This window comes from Xenopus tropicalis, chromosome 4 (assembly GCF_000004195.4).
Source record: "Xenopus tropicalis strain Nigerian chromosome 4, UCB_Xtro_10.0, whole genome shotgun sequence".
NCBI lineage: Eukaryota > Metazoa > Chordata > Amphibia > Anura > Pipidae > Xenopus > Xenopus tropicalis.
Genome location: NC_030680.2, coordinates 137,811,076 through 137,834,819, shown reverse-complemented (window position 1 = coordinate 137,834,819; position 23,744 = coordinate 137,811,076). Strand labels below are relative to the sequence as shown.

General features: G+C 41.9%; 1 protein-coding gene across 1 annotated transcript in view; it reads right to left on the bottom strand.

The window, feature by feature from the left end:
- The window catches only part of klhdc8b (kelch domain containing 8B), a 114,222-nt gene that overhangs the window by 71,582 nt on the left and 18,896 nt on the right, over positions 1-23,744 (bottom strand). The window contains exon 2 of the mRNA XM_031901184.1: positions 13,957-14,658. Coding sequence (XP_031757044.1) covers positions 13,957-14,347 — 391 coding nt within the window. The 5' untranslated portion in view covers positions 14,348-14,658. The remainder of the gene's footprint in view (positions 1-13,956; positions 14,659-23,744) is intronic.

The following is a 23,744-nucleotide window of genomic DNA, read 5'->3' as shown; positions in this document are numbered from 1 at the left end:
ATAATATAGATTATATAATATATAATAAGCTATACTGGCATCAGAAAACCCTATCCACTACCCGCAGGTTTCCCGACCTGTTGCAGGACTCTCCCAACACCCATTTACTCCATTTACACCATTCTGTGAATTTTTCTGCATTCACATGTTTTCGGGGAAGCAAAACAGAGCAATTTTGCCCGTCACTGGTCATGGAAGTACAAAACTTTTATTCTATAGCACATCATATAGGAAACCTGCACAAATCTGCCAGTAAAGGACTGGTTACCTGCAATACCATAATCCTATTTCTTATTGTTCCGTTAGAGGAAAAGCAAAGCCGGGATTAACATGACATCAACAAAATCTCTGTTAGACTGAAATAAAATTCATCACCTTCCTTTGGCTGCCAGACTGGCGTTATATCGGGGCTATGTACGGACGGCTACCAATAATAATGCAGGAAATCTAATTAGCAACATCGTTAGCTGATGCCATCTGCCTGTCTCCATATCTTTGGGTTATTTGAGCCTTCTTAAGACGTTTGTTTTGATAACATTTTCAGAGTACAGTATGTCAATGTAATGCCGGAGGCGCTGGCTTTTTAGTGCAAACGTGGTATTTCTGACTCCCGCATGTACCATTCCAAGAGACAGCGCTTGACTCTCAGACAGAGGCGTGACTGCTTCCTTACCCGTGGTGCTTACTCATTGCCTTCTGCCTGCCCACCCCGCACTGTCCTTATTTATTCTGACATTTTGCTCTGAGAAATGAAAGTGCCCTATATTTCCCTTGACATACACAAGGCAAAGAGCCTCTCTGGCTGGGAAGACATATATACAGTGATGGTGGAAGCACATAGAGACTATCTAGAGACATAATTAGGTTGATGGCCAGTAGTCTGCTGGGGGATAATTCATTAAAAGATAATAAAGCTAGTGATAATTGTGGCCAGATGACGTGATTATCTGTGGATGCTTCCAGTGATTAATGACATCAAGGAGAACCATCGCTAACATGGAACATAGCCAAAGCCAACCAACTGGATTTAGCCAGAGGAAATGTTTTAGACATGGCCTTTACTACATCATTGCTTAGTCAACAGCAGCAAAAAACTGAAGGAACTGTCTAGATCTAGTGTGCCATCAGGGTCAGGCTGATAATACACATGGAGACCAGGGCAACCTATCTGATTATCTGTAGGCCAGCAGAATGGTGCAGGTGAACAGTTGTGCTCTGGTATAATTGCATTAGAACGGGGGACTCAGATCACAGTTGGCTTATGATCCCCAGCTTCAAATGTCTGGAGTCACAGGGCAAGCAGGAATAGAATTGGGCTGACCTACCTTAGTGATCTTGCTTTAGTCTGATGGACAGGTTTAGATAAAACTGTCAAGCAAAAAATATAAGATGAAAGTGTGACACATAGTAAAGAAAAGAAAAAAGTAAATAAAGTGCATTTTTCTTTGGCCTACCTAATAAAGGCATGCCTCTTTCCCAGTGTCCCTGCATCTAACCCTATTCTCCATGGCCTTCATACCTGGTCAATGCTCCTCTATCTTGACCGTTGGCATTACTGGCTTCTCACCAGTCTTCTCATTGAGAAGACTTCTCTAGAGCTGCAAAGCCTTTCCATCACAAGGGCATAGATGGCGGCCCATTGGAGGGATGCTTCCTTGAAGGTCCCCCAGGAACATAGAACATCCTACACATTATTACTCTTTAGTGGTCTTTACAGACTCTGATCCCTACACAGCCTAGCTTCTGTTCCTTTCTTCTCTAATGCACACCCCTTAATTTTCCATTTCATCATAATAATGCCCCAATTGAGGATGCAAGAAGGGCTCCACTACATCCTTAAGTTAGTTTGGAATGCTTTGGGGAGTAGTTGGGGGTGGTGGGGCTCAGTTTGGCCATCAGATACATTGGGAGGTATAATAATGAAAAATGATAGCAGCCACCCACCAACTTATCCAAACTACCCCATACCTATCACATACCAGATTGCTCACTGTTTACCGCCCCCCAGACCATAAGAGTCATTTATGGCAACAAGGGCAGTATGCAAAATGTAATTATGGCTGCAATTTGCCAAGTTTATTACCCAGAATGCAGACATTTTCCTACGATTCCAGCATAATTTCAGTCTTGAGGAAAAGTTGCGTCCAATGCAATTGAAAGTGAAATTAATTAGATGCAAGTTTAGATGCCGGTAGTCTACGTCAAAATGACTTTAGCAACTGATTCATAGAAAGCTGCGAGTATTGATGCTGGATGCTGTGCGAGCCCTGGAGCTCCTGGAAACTTGAAAGTGGCGGTAGCTTGAGGGTTTCCCTACATCAATAGACTCACTTGTGTGCTGAGTGGAACAGGAGGTGGGATGGAGGGGCTGTTCTACCTGCAAACAGCAGCTTTGGACGTGGTTGGGGTCATAAATGAGCTCTTGTAAGCAAGGCTGGAACTAGAAGTAGGCAGAAGAGGCAGGTGCCTAGGGTGTAATGGAGGGGGCACTAGGGCCTCTTGTGATGCCTACCCCTAGTCCTAGTGCCCTGGGATAATTACTTCTCAGCATTTGCTTTCTTTTTTTGTCTGAACATGAATGATTCTAAATCTTCTGATCTTGTGTCTTTGTTACCAATGAGAACTTCTTCCTCAGATCTCGTAATAGGCCCCATTCAAACTCATTTTCTAATTTTGTGCTAAAATGCAGAGGTCAATATAATGCAGGACATGTAGCATTTATAAGACGCGCTGTAAGCATAATGTCTCCAAGCAGTTCAGTGCCAAGCACCTTCAGTGAAATCATGATCCTATTGTTTAACACATCCATCTTGATGGAAAGGAGCAGCACTGGGATTCAGGGCCTTGTGTGCACAGGACAATAACGTGGTCACCGGGGGAGCAAGGCTGTTTTTTCATATTACCAAAGAAATAATTGGGTTCATGTTTGTAAATATCAATTTCAATTTCCTGTTGGTCCTGTTCAGCACAATATACTATATGTTCATATTTTATTTATTTTTTGCACAGTTCATGGTCAAAACTTGAATTTTTCATGGAAAAATGTTGTGACAAATTCGAAAGAAAAAAATACGCCATAAGCTGCTGAGGTTACGTAGAAGTCAGTAGGCCGCCGGCCTGTTTCCAGTAGGATGATCTTCTTTAGCTTCATGGTATTAGAGCTATTTGGATTTTTCCTTTTTCCCTTTTTTGCTGAAAAATGCAAAATATTCATGCACCACGGGGGATGGGTTTACTAAAGTGCATTAATCTCTGTAGCTGGTTACGAATGTAGAGAAGTGTTGCGTGGTTGGCGGGCTGAAGATGGTGTCCACCAACCCTATTACACGTCTTTGCATTTCTAACCAGTTAGAAAGAATGAAGCAGTTTAGTGCGCCCCCTGTGGTGAGTTTGGGAGTGGGCAGTGAGGCCTTTGGAGGGGGCCCTAGGGTTATACTTTTGTTCATCTTTTAGACTGTAGGGAAGGAGAATGGACTTCCAACAAAGGGTCAGTTCTTTACTGGAAAGACTGTCAGGCTATGGAATTGTGCACCCAAAAAGGTTATAATGAGTAATTATTTATAATTCATTAGTGGTGGTCAAAATGGGTTGGATGCCTTTCTAGTAGTGATGAGCGAATCTGTTGCGGGCGTCAAAAGAATAGTCGCGGGCGACAATTTTTTTTCCATGCAGCATTTTTGCTGTTTCACTAATTTTTCGCCATTTCGTGAATCTTTTGAAAGATTCCCGAATTTTTTGGCAAAGCGAAATGGCCAAAAATTTGTGAAACGGCAAAAATGCTGCACGGAAAAAGAAATGTCGCCCTCGACTATTCTTTTGACGTGCGACTATTCTTGTTACAATTTTTGGACGCGCGGCTATTCTTTTGATGTCCACGACTATTCTTGCAACAATGTTTGGACGCGCGGCTATTCTTTTGATGTCCACGACTATTCTTGCAACAATGTTTGGACGCGCAGCTATTCTTTTGACGCCCGCGACTATTCTTGTGACAATTTTTGGATGCACCACTATTCTTACTACAATTTTTGGACGCGTGGTGAATTTTTTCATCTGTTTCGCGACATAATCCGCCAATTGCGAAACGCGGAAATTCGCTGCGAATCCATGCCTGGCGAAACATTTCACTCATCACTACTTTCTAGTAATAAATGGAATGCAGAGTTATATCACTGTCTCAAATATGGGTATATGGCAGAACCGGCTATAGCTGCTCAGCACTGATTTTTATCCATATTTACTCAAGAAAAACCTTCAGTCAGACAGGGGAATTTACACTAAAGATGTTCCTTTACATTAGACATACCCAAAGAGCCAGAAAAACTACAGGTTGACTGAATCAAGGCCACAAACCTTGGATACTGACAAATTCCTGATACTGATATCACCCTGCCCTATAAAACTAAGCATTTATAGCAAAAACCAGTGAATGTAAACTATTATAAATTTAGTATATGAAAAAAAACATTGTAGAAGAATCATCCAGGACAAAGCCAATCCTGGCCAAGCCCTACCTATACAGCATTGTATGAGAGTAAATCATTTCAGCCAGTAATATAGGCACAGAGTGGCCCAAACACACAGAGTGAGGCTGGCATTCTCTGCCTATAATTAAAATACACAAATCACTGTGTACGGTGCTTCATGGCAAGACTGTATCCCCATGAAATAAGTGTCAGGAGAAGTCTCTCTAAGGAACAGATGAACCTTATAACTAATGAAAAAATGCTTGTTGGTCGCAGTCATATTCCTGCGCTGTGCTGAGACCTCAGGGAAAGGGAATTAGTAGCTATGGAAGGGCACTGCACATATTAATGGATCTAGGGTTATCTGAGCCAGTATGCCGCCCAAGGACTTAGAGTCTGGCCACCCCTTGCCTAGGCACCAATCACTGCCCATTATGTCTACAGAGAGTCATCTCCTTCTGTAGAAAAGCTGAAATTTATGTTAAACTAGGAAATTTGGCTCTTAAAGAAGCACATACTCCAGGGTTTGATAGGTCTAAAGAGGGCCCGAAGTGGCTAATGATACTAAATACATGTTCATAGTTTGCATTCACATGTGGAGCGCTGCTAAGATTATAATAATCATTTCAATATAAGCACAGGGCATGTAGGTCCCACATTACTATCTCAATTTAGAAATTGCTACAGTTGGCTATGTCTAGCACTTGCTTTAGCTTAGCAATGGATATTACCACCTTATTAAAGGAACAGTAACACCAAAAAATGAAAGAGCTTTAAAGTAATAAAAATATAATGCACTGTTGCCCTGCACTGGTAAAACTGGTGTGTTTGCTACAGTAACACTACTATAATTTATATAATAAGCTGCTGTGTAGCCATGGGGGCAGCCATTCAAGCTGGAAAAAAGGAGAAAAGGCACAGGTTACATAGCAGATAACAGACATGTTCTGTAGAATACAATAGTGTTTTATCTGTTATCTGCTATGTGCCTGTGCCGTTTCTCCTTTGAATGGCTGCATCCATGGCTACATAGCAGCTTATTTATATAAATTATAGTAGACTTTCTGAAGTAAACACACAACTTTTACCAGTGCAGGGCAGCAGCACATTATATTTTAGTTACTTTTATACACTTTCATTTTTTGGTGTTACTGTTCCTTTAAATATAATGTACCGTATTCCGTAAGCAATCAGCTTGGCTGGCACCCAATGAAGTATTAAAAATGTACATTACAGTACTGGAGACTCTCAGAGGTTTGGGAATTGTGGAATGGAACTTCTCAAAAGTAACAATTCTCAGACAGGAGACTGCAGACCAGCAAGCTTGACACATACAGTTACAAGTGGAGAAACCCTTGCAAAGGTTATTAAAAGATTATAAAGTGCTTCAATGCCACTCAGTTTGGATATTTTTTGGCATAAAGGGGGGAATCTATTCCATTCCATAATAAAAAGATATAGGCCCCTAATAAACTGTGTGTGTTAATGAGAGGGACTATAAGAGAGATGGCAAGCTCCACTGGGGCAGGAACTGATGCAAAAGTTCTATAACCTCTGTGGAATATGTCTGCGCTATATAAACTATTGAAATGAAAACCCTGTGGACCAAAATAGTCAAAGGGGATATAAACCCATAGATAAAAATTTGCAAAGAAGTGTAGAGAATAGCAAGGGACAGACAGATACTGCTTTTAGTAGTAATTACATTTACAAATAACATAACCACTGAAAATGTGTAATAATTTTAATATTATTTATATTAGTTATATTAAACGTTGCTTAGAATTCCATTTTCTCTCAGGAAGAATTTTGTTTTTGGGTTTACATTCCCTTTATATCTCTATAATAGTCTCTGGTTTTCTAGTTTATATACTTAAATTATGAAGCCATACTGATAATGTTCCCCTGCTACTGCCTCTCGCGCTCGACTGCTCTTTGTTTGTACCTATATGACAGGTTCTCAGGCGTACAGTAGCAAGGTCTTAGCATGTTGTCCAATTAAAGTCAATTGAAAAGAATAAAACCGCTCTGTAATTGGTTGGTTGGGAATTGCTCCTTGATCTGTAGGGTTTGTTCGGTAACAGAGTAACATGGGATGAAAAAAGACTCACGTCTATTAAATTCAACTTCTTATGCCTATATAAAACTTGTCTAACTGCTAGTTGAGGCAAAAACCTCATCTGAAGCCTTTCTGATTTGCCGCAGAGGGGGATAAAATTTCATCCTGACTCCAAGATGACCATCCAACCAGTTGAAAGGACCTACTGGAAAGAGTCTTGTTATAACATTTTGAACATCAAAATTGTTGGCCAGAGCTGGTCTCCCGAGCTTATAACCGCAGATCATGGACCTTCCCTGGGGTTTGATTGAGTGTGGAACTTTTTTATATGATTAAGGAATCTAGGTTCTTGGTATATTGGCTCAGTGTAACTCAGTTTGGCGTTGATAGCCAGGTAGGTAACAGGTGAGCACCATCTAGTGTCAGAGTATGATACTGGAGGCAGTAGGGTAGCACCATCCAATAATAGCTTTGTAGGGATCCCCATAGATCAGGGGTCCCCAACCTTTCTTACTCGTGAGCCACAGTCAAATGTAAAAAGACTTGGGGAGCAACACAAGCACCATAAAAGTTCATGGAGGAGCCAAATAAGGGCTGTGATTGGCTATTAGGGGCCTCTATGCACACTATCAGCTTACAGGGGCTTTATTTGGTAGGAAATCTTGTTTTTATTCAACCAAAACTTGCCCCCAAGTCAGGAATTCAAAAATAACTCCCTGGTTTGGGGGCACTGAGAGCAACATCCAAGGGGTTGGTGAGCAATATGTTACCCCCCGAGCCACTGGTTGGGGATCACTGCCATAGATAGATGTGGGCAAGAAACTTGAGCTGGCAATACATTTAAAGATGGCCGATATTGGGCTGAACCAATCGTTTGGCCCTCAGGCTGATACAATATCAATCTATGTGCAAGTCGGAAGGGGCCCTTGGCAATGCTGGAAGCTAAGGGCATCTGTTTGATTAATATTATTTTTCAATATAATAAATCCTTTTTACTTTTAACTATGTTTCTGCCAAAAGCAGAACCATATTCCCCCCATCCTAAGCTGAACCAGTCCTGCCATGGACTCTTTAGAGAATCTAAGCAAACCCAAGTGAGTGAAGAGCCCCCGTGCATTCATAAAATGCCCCTTTGCCAGTTATCTGAGTGACAGTATAAGCAAGACTACCATAATATCATCTCTACCTGGAAGGACCCTCACTTTTTATAATAATTAAAAGGGAAGAAGCTGCTGGGTATTTAAGGGAGATCCAACAAGACTGACCCATCTGTACCCCATTTGGGAGGTTAATAAGACACCTGACATCCAGACTCATTATACTATAAGTCAGGGTCAGTGTAATTCAGTGCTGAAATCTCCATAGCAACCATCAATTATGTTGCCATAGAGACCATCCAGATCTGTTTATATTTTGATATAATCATCAAGTGCCCTTTGCACACCTGCTTGGCTTCCTTGCCCCCGCCACTTCCATCGCTTTATATTTTACGGTCAGTGCATCGGTACATAAATTATAGTTCATTCTGGATCCAAGCGAAAAACCTGCAGTCTATGGAGAGTTAGCAATCCGGTAATGTGTTTGGGTTGGAAAGCCGTATTCAGCGTGTCTGGGTTTAGCAGTAATCAGTGCTGCGTCGCTGGATAGTATAGTATAAAGATCACTACATAGTATAATATGAAGACCACTGCATAGTATAGTATAAAGACCACTACATAGTATAGTATAAAGACCACTACATAGTATAGTATAAAGACCACTGCATAGTATAGTATAAAGACCACTGCATAGTATAGTATAAAGACCACTACATAGTATAGTATAAAGACCACTACATAGTATAGTATAAAGACCACTACATAGTATAGTATAAAGACCACTACATAGTATAGTATAAAGACCACTACATAGTATAATATGAAGACCACTGCATAGTATAGTATAAAGACCACTACATAGTATTATATGAAGACCACTGCATAGTATAGTATAAAGACCACTACATAGTATAGTATAAAGACCACTGCATAGTATAGTATAAAGACCACTGCATAGTATAGTATAAAGACCACTACATAGTATAGTATAAAGACCACTACATAGTATAGTATAAAGACCACTGCATAGTATAGTATAAAGACCACTGCATAGTATAGTATGAAGACCACTACATAGTATAGTATGAAGATCACTACATAGACATAGTATAGTATAAAGACCACTGCATAGTATAGTATAAAGACCACTGCATAGTATAGTATGAAGACCACTACATAGTATAGTATAAAGACCACTACATAGTATAGTATAAAGACCACTGCATAGTATAGTATAAAGACCACTGCATAGTATAGTATAAAGACCACTACATAGTATAGTATAAAGACCACTACATAGTATAGTATAAAGACCACTGCATAGTATAGTATAAAGACCACTGCATAGTATAGTATAAAGACCACTACATAGTATAGTATAAAGACCACTACATAGTATAGTATAAAGACCACTGCATAGTATAGTATAAAGACCACTGCATAGTATAGTATGAAGACCACTACATAGTATAGTATGAAGATCACTACATAGTATAGTATAAAGACCACTACATAGACATAGTATAGTATAAAGACCACTGCATAGTATAGTATAAAGACCACTACATAGTATAGTATAAAGATCACTGCATAGTATAGTATAAAGACCACTACATAGTATAGTATAAAGACCACTACATAGTATAGTATGAAGACCACTACATAGTATAGTATGAAGACCACTACATAGTATAGTATGAAGACCACTACATAGTATAGTATGAAGATCACTACATAGTATAGTATGAAGACCACTACATAGTATAGTATGAAGATCACTACATAGTATAGTATAAAGACCACTACATAGACATAGTATAGTATAAAGACCACTGCATAGTATAGTATAAAGACCACTACATAGTATAGTATAAAGACCACTACATAGTATAGTATAAAGACCACTACATAGTATAGTATAAAGACCACTGCATAGTATAGTATGAAGACCACTACATAGTATAGTATAAAGACCACTACATAGTATAGTATAAAGACCACTACATAGTATAGTATAAAGACCACTACATAGTATAGTATGAAGACCACTACATAGTATAGTATGAAGACCACTACATAGTATAGTATGAAGACCACTGCATAGTATAGTATGAAGACCACTACATAGTATAGTATGAAGACCACTACATAGTATAGTATAAAGACCACTACATAGTATAGTATGAAGACCACTGCATAGTATAGTATGAAGACCACTACATAGTATAGTATGAAGACCACTACATAGTATAGTATAAAGACCACTACATAGTATAGTATAAAGACCACTACATAGTATAGTATAAAGACCACTACATAGTATAGTATAAAGACCACTACATAGTATAGTATGAAGACCACTACATAGTATAGTATGAAGACCACTACATAGTATAGTATAAAGACCACTACATAGTATAGTATAAAGACCACTACATAGTATAGTATAAAGACCACTACATAGTATAGTATGAAGACCACTACATAGTATAGTATGAAGACCACTACATAGTATAGTATAAAGACCACTACATAGTATAGTATAAAGACCACTACATAGTATAGTATAAAGACCACTACATAGTATAGTATGAAGACCACTACATAGTATAGTATGAAGACCACTACATAGTATAGTATGAAGACTACTACATAGTATTTGGGAATGGGAGTGAGGGCCACACAGTACGAGCCCTCCATGGAGCGGGGTCCATTCCTGGAGTGGTTAAAGCAGAACCCTTTACAAACCCAAAATTTGTGTGGAAATCTTAAAGGGGAACTCGAGCTTCAGTACCATAATTTGTTAATGGGCTCCACATAACGCAAAAACCATGGGGGTGCTTTTTGGTAATTTATCATTTCCACTACTTTTCTTGGCCACTTCCTTTCCGCCATTTATAAAGAACTGACAACCATCAGGCAATGTTATACATACCGCCCAACTGTTCCGATTGTCGCGGGACAGTCTCGATTTTAACAGTTCAGCCTGCAGTCCTGGACTCTTATTGAAAAGTCCTTCATTTCCCTTTGATCTCCTGCACTGAATACTAAAAAAGATACAAAGTTTCTCAAACTTAATTAGATAAGTAGCTTTTGGCAGAGCCCAGAATACTCACCCCCTGCACTGAGATACAATTGTAACTAATAAGCTAAACAGGTCTCTTGGGAGAACTGAGACTCGCAGCTTAAAGGGCAATTTCAGCTTGATTAGCAAAACTGTAATAACACATAAAACAAGGCCCCAAAAATATATTCAATTTGGCATAACCTGCCAAATTTAGTAAAATATGAGTATTTAGGGGATGTGGTCACAAAAATAGGCTTGGCCAAAAATTCACCCTCTCTAGGTTTTTCAAATGTTGGGAGGTACAGGTATGGGACCTGTTATCCAGAATGCTCAGGACCTTGGGTTTTCCGGATAAGGGATCTTTCCGTAATTTGGATCTCCATACCTTAAGTCTGCTAAAAATCATTTAAATATTGAATAAACCCAATAGGGCTGTTCTGCCCCCAATAAGGGGTAATTATATCTTAGTTGGGATCAAGTACAGGTACTGTTTTATTACTACAGAGAAAAGGGAATCATTTAACCATTAAATAAACCCAATAGGGCTGTTCTGCCCCCAATAAGGGGTAATTATATCTTAGTTGGGATCAAGTACAGGTACTGTTTTATTATTACAGAGAAAAGGGAATCATTTAACCATTAAATAAACCCAATAGGGCTGTTCTGCCCCCAATAAGGGGTAATTATATCTTAGTTGGGATCAAGTACAGGTACTGTTTTATTATTACAGAGAAAAGGGAATCATTTAACCATTAAATAAACCCAATAGGGCTGTTCTGCCCCCAATAAGGGGTAATTATATCTTAGTTGGGATCAAGTACAGGTACTGTTTTATTATTACAGAGAAAAGGGAATCATTTAACCATGAAATAAACCCAATAGGGCTGTTCTGCCCCCAATAAGGGGTAATTATATCTTAGTTGGGATCAAGTACAGGTACTGTTTTATTATTACAGAGAAAAGGGAATCATTTAACCATGAAATAAACCCAATAGGGCTGTTCTGCCCCCAATAAGGGGTAATTATATCTTAGTTGGGATCAAGTACAGGTACTGTTTTATTATTACAGAGAAAAGGGAATCATTTAACCATTAAATAAACCCAATAGGGCTGTTCTGCCCCCAAGAATTATTTGCTTATAATGGAGTCTATGGGAGATGGCCTTCCTGTAATTCGGAACTCGGAACTTTGGATAAGGGGTTTCCGGATATGGGATCCCATACCTGTATATAGTTTATTATGGTGTGTCCAAATGAGCACAATCCAGCTCACCAATTACTTTATTTTTCTTTCTAACACTGGGTCTAATATTTTTGACATTAAACATTTATAAATAATATTAATTGCATGTATTAAAGTCAAGGGGCTTGTTAACTCATGTTTTGTGGGTGTGAAATCTAACGGGGGGTTCCCTAGAGACCACTTTGTTAATACAATCATGTTCCCACCCCAAATCCTATTCTCCTTGCGCATTATGGCTAGTGTAAAACCATTTAGGGGGTTTATAACTCCCCCTCACATGCAGGCAGGATTACATACACATAAATCCACTTTTACAGTTAGAAATTGACATATATATATTATTAATAAAATTCTACATAGATGTCCTTGGCATGACTGCTAAACAAGCTGTTACTAAGCAACAGTGCCTAACTTGGTTTAAATTAAAATTAAATCTGCCTTCCGTATATTTCTACTAAGCACATCAGGAGCACAACAGGGAAGCATTCACTTTAAGTGTGTTGGTGATATGAATAATTGCCTGTCAAAAAGAGTAAAAACATACTTATTTATACAACAAATATGACACACGTTGGTGATGTCACACTCAGCTAATGACATCATTCCTTCTCAGGCCTTTCCCACCCCCTACTTTTTTATTTCCATTGAGTCCAATGCATTAAAATCCAACGTCAAAAGCAATTTAAAAAGCCCTTGGGTACAAACCCCACTGCCCATCTCTAGCAATAATGAACAGGAAATTCTCTTTGCACGGTATAATGTTGTTTAACAGTCACATGTGGCTTTTGTCAGGTCTGGTGGAAGGTTACGTGTTGTTTTCAGTAGTAGAAGTGGTAAAAGTGTTACACTATAAGCCAACGGTCCTCAAACTACGGCCCCCGGACCGGATCCCCCTGCTACGTCCTCTCCCCTGGCAGCAGAGAGAGAGGACTCAGCGGGGAGCGCGACGGGGGAGGACTCAGTGGGAATGAACGGAGCACTGGGGGGGGGAAATGCGACCAGTTTGGGCCACAGTTTGACGACGACGACAACAACGGCGACGATGGGGGTGCGGGGAATGGAGTGGAATGCGACCAGTTTGCCGACGGGGGGGGTGTTGGTGATGGTGGTCCGGCCCCCCAACTGTCTGAGGGGCCCTTGATACGGCCCCTTGGTTCAGAAGTTTGAGGACCCCTGCTATAAGCTTTAAAATGCACTATTTTTATTATGGGGGATGAGACGTTCATGTAGCACAACCAATTACCAGCCTGTGCTGCATGGGTCCTGTGATTCGAGAAGATGTAGTCCCAGAACCTGTTATAGATCAGGACTTTTTTATTTTATTGTCTATTCGTCACAGTTACAGAGTCGATGAGGTTGAGAGAGGACATGCATCTTTAAAGTTCAACCTTTTCCTCTAATAAATTCAACATCATTCGGGGGGAAAGTAACTGTCGCCAATTCACCCAAAAATCCTTCCTCACTCTAAAATAGAAAATATTATATAGCACCACTTAAGCATAAACGATCCCATTGTGGCCAATCTGTCTTCATAAATGGCATCCCCCATTCCCTTAATTGGATTTGTACACTCATTATATTATTGTCACAGCTGGAAAGAAGAGCGGCTGTTATGGATTCCACATACTCCTTTGGGAATAGAGTATAGAGAGCAAAGCTCAAGGATACATGACAACGGAACTCTAAGGTCAAACTCTCAGTTCAATCCCCCATTGAGAGGCTGACCTTTTGGTCAGAGCATTTATGAAATGAGTAAAGATGTAGGAAAACAATCATATTTTCAAGAATATCTGGACAACACCCCAAATCTCACCCTAAATGACCTACAAGCTAGGCTTTCAGATGTTCAGAAGACGGCCTTCGGGATGAGCCCGCCTATAACTGCTCCAGGCCCCACCGGGGAAGGCAGCACTTCAGTTTGGGAACCAGTGCCCTAAGGCCTTGTGTACATCTGAGCAGTGGACTTGCATTTAGAGTGCAGGTATAAGTGAGGCCTACGAGCATACACATACATACAATTCTTACCATTCTCGATTGCACTGATTCCCATAGATGGCTGGCAGAGTGAATCTTTCTTTTCCCATTTGCCTTCGTCGCTGTTGTAAATTTCTACTGTTGCCAAAGGGCACTGCTCCGAGTTCATACCACCAATTACCAAGAGCTGCTTACCGAGAGCAACCGCGGCAGCTCCGGCCCGGGCAGTGGGCAGTGGTGGTAGCACAGTCCAGGTTTGTGAGACCACATCCAACATTTCCACTGCGTCCAAGGGAAGGCCTGTCTTGCTGCAGCCTCCCATGACATAAAGGTGCCCATCTTGGTAGGCTGGAGTGCAGTAGACGCGGCAAGTGGGCATTGGAGGGAAGACTTCCCAGTAGAGGGACATGACGCTATCAGAGGCCATGATGGAAACCGGCATTGTCTGTCAGTAGAGAGGAACCAGGGGCAGATCTCCCATCTATGTCCAACTGTAGTTCCCAAGGACTTTAGTATAGTCCTCAACATCTGTTTCAATTAACTGGGCCTCAAAGCAACATGGCACTTGCAGTGTTAGCAGTATTGTACTTTATTTCCTGTCACTATACGGATCCTCGAGAGTCATCGTTTAGAACAAGCCGCAAACGAGCAGTGACAGGTACATTTCTCTGAGTTACGTGCTCTGAATCCAACTCAGCCAGGATGGCAGGTAGGACAGGTGGCTGGGCATCTGCTTCTGGCCGCCGACTTTGCCTATGGGGACACAAGGGAAGAGAGTGGTGTGTCATAATCAGAATAATATAAAGTGCAACGTTAGTACTGAAGCAAAACAAAAAGTAACCAAGACCTTCATTATACTCTAGAAATAGCCGTTTGCTCAAAAGGAAATGAACCTTATTTACAAATATATGTTAGTCGCCTGCTTAAAGCATTTGACCTATCCCCACTCATGTCTCGTCATCAAAATGCCCCAAACACCACCAGTGGCCCCATAAAATAATAGGAAACACATGAAAATTCCATGATAGGTGAGTTATTGTGGAAGATAAATGAGCTTTAAGCTCATCCCACTGATAGCAATAGGGGGGGTTGGTGGCATCTAGTGATGAGCGAATCTGTTGCCATAAAATTCGCGAAACGGCAAGAAAACCCGCAAACCGGCGAAAAATTAATAATCCGGTTTGGAACAGTTCCCTAAGCCCCGCCCCCTGTTCCCCTGCTGGTCTGGCTGACTACTTTGTGTACTTTTCAGCCTGCATCCTCCCAATCCCACAATTCCCGGCACACGTGATGTCAATGAGGAAAGGAGCATCCCAGTGCAATGCATTGTGGGTTATGTAGTTCCTGCATGCTGTCTGTAAGCTGTGGAGAAGTTGTTACAACTCGTAACATCAATGTTTTAGTCCCTCCTCCCCTGCCAGGATTTCGAATGATGCAGAAAGAGCAGAACTGTTTTGCAGCTGGATTTCAGCTTATAAGAGAAGTTGTTACAACTCGTAACATCAGTGTTTTAGTCCCTCCTCCCCTGTCAGGATTTCAAATGATGCAGAAAGAGGAGAACTGTTTTGCAGCTGGATTTCAGCATATAAAAATGATATTTATTCCTACTTTTTGAAGGAACAGATTACAGGGATAGGGATATTAGGGGTTTCTGTGTTGTGTGGGGCTCTTTAACACATTTTGGTTGGGAATCCAGAGTTCCCCTTTGAATGTGGATGGTTATTGGATAGAAAGTTTCCATATTATTGTATATACTGTAGGAGTAAAGTCTTTGTCTCTTCAACCTCATCTACTAATGTCCAATGTAGACATGTAAAGCCTGATGTTATTATTATACTATATTTATATAGCACCATCAGATTTTGCAGTGTTGTACAGAGATCAGATGTTCCTATAAGTCCCTGACCCAATGAGCTTACAATCTAAGTCCCCTATCACACACACTATATAGAATGTGAATGTTTCCATACATGTGCCGTACATGTATTGAGTCACGTATGTCCATGCATGATGTGCGGGTTGTTGCATGGCGACGCTGCTGACCAACCATTTTCATTTTAGCCGTAGTTTCCCTTTAAGACAACTAACAACATCAGCCCATTGTACCAGTGAGGATCATTCCATCTCCCCCCTCTGTGCCATTGGTATTAGGTTAACTGCCTCGGTGTATAATTGCCCAATTCAGTTTCATGCCCAACCGGCTCGTGGGAATGAATCCGTCTCGAATGTGTCAGCGGGTTTTACTGGAGCGCTTTGTCTAAATTGTTTTCTTGGTACATAATTTAAGTGACACAAATGTCTCTGCTTCTCGGGCCCTGGTTCCTTGTTGAATTATTAAGCACCCCCAGCCCTGCTCCTTGCTGACTGCCGTCCTATGATCTCTCTGGTTTCACAATGTGTTGAGACTCGGGCAGAAGTGTTAATGGTTACAAGGTCCCAGAAAAGAAGCAACTTGTCGGGCTTCCGAGGGAGCGGGGGGAATACCAACTGCAAGGTAAGAAGAAAAGCTTTAGCTACAGATGGAGCCTGGCACCGAGGCTGGCAAGGTTGTTGTATTCAAGGCATCTATACAAGAGCAACTGAAACACTCGTCATTATAGGGATAATCAGCTGCTTTAAAAAAGGGGATCAGGAGCTGCCCGGTCATTGGTTGCTATGGGTTACTAGACCAGGTGGAACACTTGCAACTTTATTACATTAATAACTTTCCTAGTCATCGTCTTAGGCTGATGCCACACGTGGCGGTTTTACGCTGCGTATTTTCTAATTCTCTAGGCAGCTGAAAAACGCACGATATCATAATCCATAGAAATAACTTGAAAAGACTCGAAGGAAACCACACAAAGCGTAAATACGCTAGAAAACGCCTTAGCACAGATTTTTCAAGCGTTGGCCGAAATACGCCGTTATTTGCACAGCAAGCTATTCCTATGTATACACAAAGCCAGACCTAGCGGAAATACGCTGCGTTTTTTACTATTTCGCACTATTAGCACCATGGAAATGGGATTTGCTACGTCACCAGTACTAGGCTGAAAAACGCCATAGTCAGGGGCTGTGTGGCTTGTGTGGTGTCTTTAGGCTGAGAAAATACGCAGCGTAAAAACGCCGCGTGTGGCATCAGCCTTAGGAGTGGATATGGCTATGCGGAAAAGCTGGGGCTTGAACGTGAAATAGGAAGAACAATATAATACATACTCTCAATATATACTTGCTGTATAGCAATTAATATCAATACATGCTGCATGGCTATACTGATGCCAAATTAATTAGGCTTGCGGCTATAGTTGCCATCTCTTTCTCTTTATATTAGACACCTATATCTTCCACGTGCTAAATGCCTAATAAGCAATGCATGTGTTTGCATGCTGCAGACTGTAAAGAAATCAGTTCAGCCATGCAGCATGTGAATGCAGAATGAGGGTTCCCAGGTTTGAAGGAGTGAGGTGACAAACCTCTGTTTTTGGCTATATGTATTTTGTGATCACAACCTCATTGCACCCCCGCCCAATGGTTTATAATGTAGTGGTTGAGCACAACTTTTCCTTATTCACAAAGCTCTGTTTCATGGCGGTTACAGTTCAGCTGGGAGTGATAGTTCTGCAACTGATTGCTGGGAATGGCAATTCAGTAATGGGTATCCCTGACGTAAGGGCTAAATTTATCTGCTGGTAATTACTCAGCGCAACAACGTGTAATTTCTAAATGTACCAAGGATGGTTTCTGTTCACGGCCCCCCACCGTGTCTGTACCATGTGGGGCTGCTTTCAAATCAATTATCCTCGGCTCAAGAAAAATCTCTTTAAAGGAGATCAGTTTTTCTTGCCAAAGTGCCTTTGTGCAGCTTAGCAGGCCGGCAGCCCCCATGTACATTGCGGTCACGCGGCCCCAGCGCTATTCTAGTTTAGCTGCCCGTGACCAACCTAAGGGTGAAGACACACAGAGCTACTTAGTAGCAGCTACTTGTCACAGCTACTAAACTCCAGAAAATCCCCTGCCATAGACAATACTGAGAATTGCCTCTGCTAAAACACACGTCAGTGCATTCACCCTAAGTGATGTTAGGGCAGTTGTACATGGGGAGATTAGTCACGTCGCGGGCAACTAATGTCCCCGTATTGCCATCCCACTGGCTAGAATGTAAATTGCAGGTGGGATGACATAAGTCGCTGCAATGTCCCGCAGTTGCAGAAGTTTCCCCTGAAGACAACTTCGGGCGACTGCGGGACATTGCAGCGACGCGTATTCCATCCCACCAGCAATTTACATTCTAGCCGGTGGGATGGCATTGCGGGTAGATTAGTCCCCCGCGACAACGGACATTTGCCGCGGCGTACCCCTTCCCTTAAGGTGGCCACACATGGCGATTTTCGATCTTTTGTGCAACCATCGGTCGAACGAAAGATCGTTGCAATCGGCCACTAACGTTCAGGGCTGAAAAGGCAGATAAGGAGGTAGAAACAATAGGATTTCTACCTCCTTCTGCCGATTCAGCCCTGAAGGCAGATTTTGCTCAGACGCCTTCTATGGCGCCCGATCAAAATCTTTAAACCGGCCCAATCGGCGAGTCAACCGATATCAGCAGCCTCCTGCGATATCGACTCGCTGACTTGCCATACACGCACCGAATATCGTACGAAACCTCGTGTATGGCCAGCTTTAGGCTACAAAAGAACAGATCTTTCCCCAGTTTGGCCAAACAGTTGGCCGGCTGAGTCAGGCTTATGATGTTGTTTGCATTCCAAAGCCAACGATCAGATCATAAAATGGGCCTGTGTAGGATCAGTGCATTTAATGGTATATTCAGACCTGGTCAATTCCCAGCCAGATATTAGCAGTGCAGACCTTGGGCCGATAAGCTGTGGGCAAGTCATCAACTGTGTGTGGCCATGGGATTGACAGCTCCAGGTTGCCTCTCCCTTGTAAAACTATGTGTAAAAATCATTAACAATAGGTTCTGCAAGCTACTCCCTGTATAACACAGATCAAACGTATTTGTGTACAATATAGTAATTTGTTTGTTCTGCCTTTGCTTCCTTATCTCAACAACCCAAGCAAAGCTGCAGTCACATGACCATTTTGACATAATGGTCTCTAAGATATAGACTTCAGCTAGAATGTCAGCCAGAAAGCAAGGCAGGACTGCTGCTTCCAATGGTTTTTATGTAACATCTGTGACCACTGTGACACAATGTTCTGTTATAAAGATGGCTAGAATTTCAGCCATAAAACAAGATCAAGGGCAATTCTATCTCCTAAGAAGTCCCAAGGCAGCTCCTGCAATGCCATCACCCAGCGCTTATCTTTCCTGCCCCGGAGGGGGTGCAGGGGGGCCGCATTACTAGTGCAGAGAATTTTTAGTAACCAGATTCAATGGTTTTAATGTATCATCCATGACCACTGTGACAGAATACTATGTTATAAAGATGGCTAGAATTTCAGCCGTAAAGCAAGATAGGCCTGCTGCTTTCAATTGTTTTCATACTGTATCTTTGACCACTGTAACAAATGGACCTGTTATAATGATAGCTAGAATCTTAGCCATAAAGCAGGGCAGGACAGCTGCTTACTGTTGGTTTATTGGGATACGTGACCACTGTGACAGAATGTTTTATTACAAAATTGGCTGGCATTTCAGGAACTGCTTCTTTCAGTGCTTTGTATATACTGTAGAGACGGTGACAGTATAGGGACAGCCAGGGCCGGACCAAGGGAAACTAAAACCTTAAAACTAAGGGGCAGATTTATCATAATGTGAGTTTAGAGCTAAATGCATAAAAAACTCACCTACACTCTGTTCATTCCTATAGGATATTTAGAAGTGTATTTATTAATGGGTCAAATTTAGAACTTCCCATTTAATAAATGCGCTTCTACAAATCCCATAGGAATAAATAGAAACATACAGGATAAACAAAAAAAACCCAAAATTTTGTAGGCAATTATGAATAATATACGGTGCTGGTTTCACTTTAGCCTATAAATGAATACTGTCTGTAAAAATGGCCCCTTTATTGGAGCTCCCTTTAGATCCTGTCAGGTCCCTGTCTGAGTTTCAAATGAGGGGTGGGCGTGTCCTAACCGTCCCTGCCAGAAGCACAGTAGGAGGGGGAGAGCCAATCACAGCCCTGCACTCACACAAGCACAGACAGGCTTCAGTTCCCTATCAGGTCAGCCAAGCTGCCAATTGGTTCCTATCCTACAGTGCAGTGTGCTGAGTGCCGCCGGCCCCCCTGCACAGCCTAGGAAAGGAGGCAGCAGGAAGTGGAAAAGATGGGTGGGACTAGTGGGATTTTGGGAGAAAGTTTAAATAATTCAGCCCAAAACACAGTTTTTTAAAGCCCATTCTTCTATATTTAGATAAGTACAATTTATTGGCACAATATTGTTTTTCACACAATAGGGTTGATTCATCGCATGCTTTTTTGCGAAAATGAACGCACGATTCCCTACATTATTACCGGGTGCGTTAAGTTGCATATTGCGCGCAGAAATGAATACTAACGCATGATTCACAAACACTTAGACGCGCTAAATATCGCATTAGTCTGTGCGAAAATTAACACCTACTTGGGGCAGGCGGTAATTATAGAAAAGTACAGTTCATGAGCTTTTGGCAACACAATATGGACTTTGCAGTGGGATTTATTCAAGTCTGTGTTGGCCCCAGAGTGATGCAGCCGCCAGTTTGCAGGGAAATGGGCATTTTCAGTACAGTCATTTTCCGAAAGTATTGGCGTGTATGGCTAACATGGCGTGCGTTTTTTAGCATGCGGCAACTATTTATATGCGGTGCGTTGATTAGCACTCGTTCTGTCAAATACCACATGAAAATAGTCTTCGCGACTAAAATAACGCAAGCAGTATCGCGCGTAAATTAACGCAAATATCCTTTTAGTGAATCGTGCATTAAGACAGGAAAAATTAGACGCGATAAAAATTTTAACGCATGCTATAAATAACGCACGTTTTAACGCACTTTAGTGAATCAACCCTAATATGTCTCCTTTAAGCTCTAAACTCACATTTAGATAAATCTGCCCCATAGATTCACTTTTATATTGGTCTGAGGCTGTTCACTAACTTTATTCTCTGAGCAGAGCAACATCCCAAGACTTCCCTTCTCTGTAGATAGCCCCCCAGTACTGCCCAAGGGGTGGTCCCAGCAGTGAAGCAATGTTAGGGCTGTGCTGAGACCCACCCCAGGCTGCCACATTAAAGGAACAGTAACACCAAAAAATGAAAGTGTATAAAAATAATTACGATATTATGTACTATTGCCCTGTGCTGGTACACCTGGTGTGTTTGCCTCAGAAAGACTACTATAGTTTATATAAACAAAGCTGCTATGTAGCCACGGGGGCAGCCATTTAAAGGAGAAAAGGCAAAAGCACACAGCAGATAACAGATAAAACACTATTGTATTCTACAGAACTTATCTGTTAGCTGCTATATAACCTGTGCCTTTTCTCCTTTTTTCCAGCTTGAATGGCTGCCCCCGGGGCTACACAGCAGCTTATTTATATAAACTATAGTACCGTTACTTTAGCAAATACACAACTTTACCTGTGCAGGGTAACAGTACATTATAGTTTAAATACTTTTATACACTTTCATTTTTGGTGTTACTGTTCCTTTAATGCAGTTGTTTCTCCCTACGGCCCAGACACCTTCAATGTGAAGCAGTAATAAGTTGTTGTTATACTTGGTGGGTATATTGGGTTTTCGAGTGTCGGCATCCCGTTACGGAGCCAATTTCTTTATTACAAATGGATTCCTGGCCCCCAGTAAGAGGCATTTCGCTCAGCAGGCTGGCACTGGGACTCTGTGCTGAGGAGGAAGGCGGCCAGCGTGGTGCATGTGATAAAACCCCTATATAAATCATAGATAATTGGCTGTTGTACGGATTTTCCATCTCATTTGTCTCGAGCAACTCCAAATTAGGAGCCCTAACAGCTTAAAAGCCCAGAGATATATTATTTACAAGAGGAGTCCATAAAATATACATGACGGATTGCAGATCGTGGAGCCCCACCAAGTCGCAGTAAACAGCTCAGAGGGGGCTGCTCTCCGCAGGGATGAGGTAGACTCCCCTTGCGCTATTGTTTCCCAATTAGAAGCAATTGGGAAAGTAATTTGCTGTAGGTAAATGAATCGGCAGCACCGCACATTTTGGAGAAGGATCATTTTCATTTCAATACAAACCCTCCTGCTGATCACGCAGGGACCCAGGGTTAATTGGGATGTTTTGTTTTATCCAACGTTCCACTCGTCTCTCCTTGAAGTGTATTTACTTTTATTCCCCCGCCCCCCCCACTGTGCTGTTCAACTGAGCCGGACTGCGTTTTATTCCTAAAAACATATTGGGTTGCCTAATGAAAACAAATGTCATTCTAAGCAACTTTTCAATATACATTTATATATAATTTTTAATGGTTTTAATGCTGTGCCTGCTTATATTCTTTGCACTTCTGGTTCTGACTTCTGGTTCTGACTCCTGAAACAGCACAGACCAGAGGTGTGACCTTGAGAGAGGACATTAGACGGCCCTGACATGAAGTGCTTTTCAATTTGCCCCATGGAATTACAAGTAGACATGTTATAATTGTACATTCCCTTGTACTACAGTAGAAATATCCCCAAGTGCCTGTGTGACTGCGAGGGCCCCGGGGTAACTAGGAAACAGTAGTGCCAACTGACGACTGTGGCAGATTTTTATGGGTTTATTTATGTCTGACAAAATGCTGTGAAAATCAGTTTAGTTACAGGGTAAATGGGCACTTTTGCCGCCATTGAACACCCTCTCCTCTTCTAGTCTCTCCATTCTCTTGGTGTTAGTGACACTGCTCTAGCCTGTGGGGTGCAAAGCCGGATTTGTAATCGCAGCACCCCGTGCTACTGAGATGCCAATAAAATCAGTACCGTGAGATGTATCAGATGCTCAGGGTAACAGGCTTGGGAAGTTAGCTCGGAACGTGTTGTTACTGAAGGACATACAAGGGGTCATGTACAGAAACCCCCTGATGCAAGTGCAATACGGAAAAGCGCACCCCTTAGCAGGGCCACTCCAAGGGTTTGCCTTTAGCACCTTCTGCATTGGCCCGGCTCTGCCCCTTAGTGCTCATTATAAAGGCAATGTCATCTTGTCTTGCTGTGCTCTACATCTAACCAGGTTTGGAAATTCAGCACTAGGTACCGCTGTGGCACAGGTACAAGGCAGCCCCATCCTCACCCCAGGGCAGTAAGTACAGGGCTTTGTGCTGGGCTGCTCCTTAATTCGCAGGTCTGCCCTGCGTTTTTCAGCTTTTGAAGGTGCGGGAAAGAGCAAAAAAAAGACAGTTTTTTGCACTTTGCACCCTGCCCTGCACTTAATAAATGACCCCTAATGCCTTGCTCATGTAGGGCAAAGCCTAGATATTGTCCACTATGATGAGTTGCCTGTGACTTTTCTTTGATTTAGATAATAGGTCCCAAAACTTTGGAGCTGTCTCAAATTAGTGAATTGGGGCAGGACTCTGGAATGAGAATAACTGGCCCTGGAGTTTCAAGTAAACAGAGCCCCAAACAGCCCCCCCCCCCCACCTGCCCAATAAATAGTGAGTGTCTGTGGCACCTTACAGCAGCCCCTCTGGCATTTGCCAGAACCCACAGATTGCCAGAACGCGCCTGGATGGTGGCCTATTAAAGCAGGATTTGGGGTGAACGCATGTCATGGATATTCCTAGATCTAAAGTAGAATGTAGGGCAGTGGCTAGGAGGCAACATGTTGCTCCCCAACCCCTTGGATTTTTAAATTCCTGGCTTGAAGGCAAGTTTTTATTATATAAAAACCAAATATA